Genomic DNA, 4,888 nt, shown 5'->3' on the forward strand with positions numbered 1-4,888 from the left:
AGGCAGTTGCTTGTATGTTTCAAAGTTTATGAAAGTAAAAAAAAAATGTCCAAAAAGAGGTATCTGCCTGCCTTTTGTCGTTGTATGTAAAAATTAACATAGGCCTAAATGAGGACTGTTGGGGCTCAAAAAGGCTGCTGCACACTCTTACCCCGTGTGCTCTCTTGCCCAGCGTTACTAACAATTTGAAAAACATTAAACGATCACAGTTCAAAAACCAGATGACGCTGTAAACGTTTCTCCTACCCACAGCTTGTAACGGTTTGTAATGGTTTTAACTTATTTTGTTTTGTGTACGGTTCTGACATTTCCTTGTTGACATTCACTAATAAACTGTGTACAATCGTATAGTAACTGTTTGATTCCATCTCGCATCAATATTAAAAGTATTACTTGAATACTGTTTTTGTCATATAAATAATAGATTATCTTGCTGATCAGTTTCAGAATGCCTAAAGTTGTGTCGAGAAGCATCGTTTGCTCTGATTCCAAAGATCAGGAAGAATACAATGACACTGGTCCGTTAAACATCTACTATTGTCTGTGCGGGCAGATGAGTTTGATTCTCGGTAAGTACCGATACCAGCCTACTTGATTTACATGGTAATTGATGGTTTACTACATTACAACTTTTACATTCCCTAGATTGCATCGTAGAGAAACTTCCCCTGCGTCAGCTGGACGGAGCTCGCGTTATCGATACGGCTAAGCACGCCAACAAGATCACCGCAGAACCGGGTGAAACCATTTTCATTCGACGCCCGGCTGGAATCGAGAAGCAGCATCGATTCAAGTGCAAGAAATGCTCCCTTCCGCTGTACTATCGACACTCTGCCGATCCCCAGATCACGTTCATCATTCGGCGGGCGCTGGTAAAGTCTAAGAGTGACACCCGGATTACGGAGATGTTCAAACCGGCCCTGTCGACAACAGCGGCGGCGGCTGCGTCCTCCTCCTCGAGTGAACCGAAAAAGGTCATGGTCACAAAGCACACCAAAAACATGGGCAAATTCAGTTCTGTCACCGTCAGCACAATCGACGAGGAGGAGGATGAGATCGAGGCCCGTGAGGTGGCTGATAGTTATGCGAACAACGCACGAATTATCGAGAAGCAGCTTGAACGCAAAGGCGGAAAGTCCAACGAAACAGTCATCAAGGAGAAGTGTGAACCTCCACCGGGCAAAAAAGCGAGAGGAACCCTGCTTGATGTGTAAAACTTTATCTAACTTTATATGAAAAATTCAATAAACATGAACAAGTTCTTCATAAGTATTTGCTTTTCTTTTGAATATTTCAACAAAAACTACACTTAGCAAATCAACAAAGGGTTTTCATGCTGACATTCCAGTCGGCATTCTCAGCTGCGCAAAAATTTCAAAATTCGTGGCGTAAAATGTGTCGGATCATAGTCAAGTGTGTACAACCGTAAAGAGATCCGAGTTAACCCTGGCGAGTTACTAGTGATTTCAAGATGACGTTTTGGTATGAAAATATTTGTTTCACAATTTTTAACGATCTATAGCAACCATTTAACTTTAACTGAGTTGGCTCAGAGTCAGAAGGTATCCCTGATGTCGATTTTTGTATTGTCACCAATGCTGTTAATCGTTGAAATCAACGGCGTTTATATCATCGATGTCGTTGATCGTTGATTTAAACGTAATCGTAATCGCAGCCATCGTTGATTTAATCGTCAACGTCAACGGAGTCGTTGATTTAAACGGCGTTGATCAACGCGTTGATTATCGATAATCAACGCGTTGATCAATGGCGTTCTTTTATAGTTTCTAGAGTTTTATTAGGAAAGAACGATTTTTTCATAAATGTTTTGATAGGGAAACAGTCTCAAATTGATGTGGCACGGTTGTTCGGGGATCCATGTGTACCAAGAGGACCGAAGTGACCGGATTTTAAACGTAATTTAAGCCCTAGCTAATTGCTGGTAACTTCCATCTCCACTTTGGTTCCCAAGTCCAATCAGGATTTTCATATGGAAATGACACCGAGAACGGACAATTGGGAACCGAGAAATGGTCGGATTTTCACCGGAATTATTGTTCCGACGGGTTCAGTAAGAGCCTCGCGTGGCTAAATATCGACATAATTTGTTTTTCTATGATACAATACTGAATTGAGCACATGACCCATGTTCCAGAACTCAGATTAAGATTGACCAAGGTGTCAAACTTCGTGACAGACCGGATTAGCCTACTGAAAATCTGTAACTGTAACAAAGTATTGCAAAGTTGTACGTATTAATAATGACACAAACATGGCTTGTCGAAAGGTTATTTTTAACGAACTTGAATGAACCTCGCTATTCACCCCGGAGTTTGTTGGGGGAACCGTCTTGAGGCAGGTAAACTGTTTTTCATCTATCGGTGATTTTTTTTCTCATTTTGAGTTTCCAAGGGTCCAATAAACCAAATTTCCACTTTTTGCTTTTTAGGCGTTATTGAAACCGCCTTGAGTCAGGGGTATTATAAAACACCCAAAAAGCAAAAACTGAAAATTTGGTTTATTGGACCGTTTCAAAAAAACTCCAGATATTAAGATGTAACAAAATGAGTCAATTTTGCGGGCATTTCAGGGCATGATCCCCTAGGTGTACGGAGCCCGAATCTCAAATATGAGCTTGATTGGTTGCGAAAAGACCTGGTGCTTTGACTTTGAAGTTTAAATGGGATTAAACCCGTTAAATAGGTGCGTTTTGTTTTTTTTGCCAGTTTTGCGAAAAGATTCGTCCACTAATTAAAATGTTTCAGAATTTATAATAACACCGCTGAAAACTAAAACATTTTCATTAATATCTTTCATCCTTTTCCTATTTTATTATTTATCTGAAAATATACTGAACTATTTTTCTGTGTAAGCCAAACTGGTCACATTTCTTTGGCGAAAATCGTAAAAAAAATAATTTTGGTCCATCCTGACATTGCATCAACCACCACCGTAAGGGCCTAACCAAGGGGAGGTCACTCCCAACAATGTTCATCGATATAAAATTCGATGCCATTTAAATGCAAGCAATGCGCATCGAAATTAATGTTTACACATCTCAATTCATCTATGTAGTCCGTTGGACGTTTTTGTCTAGAAAGCCTGGGTTAGAGACCCTCCACATCCTTAAACATGGTTCTCCCACGTTCCCTCCAAGCATCATTGTCCGGTTCAACTATTACCAAGCCATGGACCCGCGGCAGCACGAGCTGGCAGTGTTTATTCATGTCATGGGTATGCGTAGTCAACGCTACCTACTGTGTCACCTCCACCCTTCTCGGTATACAGCATGGTGGCCGATGTCAACGCTACCTACTGTCATGTTTGTTGCATATTTTCGGGGGCACGAAAATAGCAAAAAAAAGAACCCACATGAGTACTCTCTCAACGACATTACGTGCACAACGTACCCGTCGAATCGGAGCAAACCATTCGAGCTCGAAAAGGCAACCTGAGCGGATCAAGGTATAACCTTTCACCAACTCGCAATTCCTTTCCTGACACCATTAGCATCTATGGGGCAAAAAAAAAGGCACGCCCTGCAGTGCAGAGCGTGCCTAGTTCACTAAGGCTTCGCATATCTGACGCGCTGTGAGATCCAATCGTCGGGATGCCAGCAGGGAGCGAGTACTGGGTACTCAACTGCTGGCGACGAAAGGAGGTAATTTCACAACGAACCCCTAGGGGTACTGTGCTCTGAGCAACCGATGTAGAATCAATCGTCAGTGGTAGCACAGCTGTGTTGCGTTCAATGCCGTGCCCTGGTGATATGATCTCTATTAGATCATTTCTTAACACGCCGAGGGCTTCGCGTATCTGACGCACGATGAGATCATTCGTCGGGATGCCAGCAGGGAACGAGTACTAGGTACTCGGCTGCTGGCGACGAAAGGAGGTACATCTCACATGCTTTGTCAAACGACGAACTCTCAGGTACTGTGCTCTGAGCAACCGATGTAGAATCAATCGTCAGTGGTAGCACAGCTGTGTTGCGTTCAATGTCGTGCCCTGGTGATATGATCACTATTAGATCATTTCTTAACACGCCGAAGGCTTCGCGTATCTGACGCGCTATGAGATCATTCGTCGGGATGCCAGCAGGGAACGAGTACTGGGTACTCAACTGCTAGCGACGAAAGGAGGTACATCTCACATGCTTTGTCAAACGACGAACCCTCAGGTACTGTGCTCTGAGCAACCGATGTGGAATCAATCGTCAGTGGTAGCACAGCTGTGTTGCGTTCAATGTCGTGCCCTGGTGATATGATCACTATTAGATCATTTCTTAACACGCCGAGGGCTTCGCATATCTGACGCGCTGTGAGATCCAATCGTCGGGATGCCCGTAGGGAACGAGTACTAGGTACTCGACTGCTGGCGACGAAAGGAGGTCATTTCACATGCTTTGTCAAACGACGAACCCTCAGGTACTGTGCTCTGAGCAACCGATGTGGAATCAATCGTCAGTGGTAGCACAGCTGTGTTGCGTTCAATGTCGTGCCCTGGTGATATGATCACTATTAGATCATTTCTTAACACGCCGAGGGCTTCGCATATCTGACGCGCTGTGAGATCCAATCGTCGGGATGCCCGTAGGGAACGAGTACTAGGTACTCGACTGCTGGCGACGAAAGGAGGTCATTTCACATGCTTTGTCAAACGACGAACCCTCAGGTACTGTGCTCTGAGCAACCGATGTGGAATCAATCGTCAGTGGTAGCACAGCTGTGTTGCGTTCAATGCCGTGCCCTGGTGCCGTGCCCTGTTGCCGTGTCCTAGTGATATGATCACTATCATATCACCTACCTCTTAACACGCCGAGGGCTTCGCATATCTGACGCGCTGTGAGATCCAATCGTCGGGATGCCAGCAGGGAACGAGTACTAGG

The 4,888-nt window shown here is 44.1% G+C and overlaps 1 protein-coding gene across 3 annotated transcripts; it reads left to right on the plus strand.

Moving 5' to 3' along the window:
• Positions 1-261: 261 nt before the first annotated feature.
• On the plus strand, positions 262-1,269 carry LOC120430639 (STING ER exit protein). Of its 3 annotated transcripts, none has more exons than XM_039595739.1 (3): positions 262-386; positions 442-569; positions 646-1,269. In XM_039595739.1, exons 2-3 carry the CDS (start codon positions 449-451, stop codon positions 1,212-1,214), a joined length of 690 nt encoding a protein of 229 aa, XP_039451673.1. In that variant the 5' UTR covers positions 262-386; positions 442-448; the 3' UTR covers positions 1,215-1,269. The 3 variants fall into 3 exon arrangements, with proteins under 3 accessions (XP_039451673.1, XP_039451674.1, XP_052566713.1); XM_039595740.1 differs by having other exon boundaries at positions 296-386; positions 425-569; XM_052710753.1 differs by lacking the exon at positions 262-386 and having other exon boundaries at positions 394-569.
• Positions 1,270-4,888: the final 3,619 nt, after the last annotated feature.

The sequence above is a fragment of the Culex pipiens genome, chromosome 3 (assembly GCF_016801865.2).
Source record: "Culex pipiens pallens isolate TS chromosome 3, TS_CPP_V2, whole genome shotgun sequence".
NCBI classification, from domain to species: domain Eukaryota; kingdom Metazoa; phylum Arthropoda; class Insecta; order Diptera; family Culicidae; genus Culex; species Culex pipiens.

What these genes read in the sequence shown, in the direction of transcription:
- LOC120430639 (XM_039595739.1), top strand. Translation starts at nt 449, where the DNA reads ATGCCTAAAGTTGTGTCGAGAAGCATCGTTTGCTCTGATTCCAAAGAT. An exon ending in GCAGATGAGTTTGATTCTCG is followed by an intron (nt 570 to 645) that starts GTAAGTACCGAT and finishes TACATTCCCTAG; the next exon opens with ATTGCATCGTAGAGAAACTT.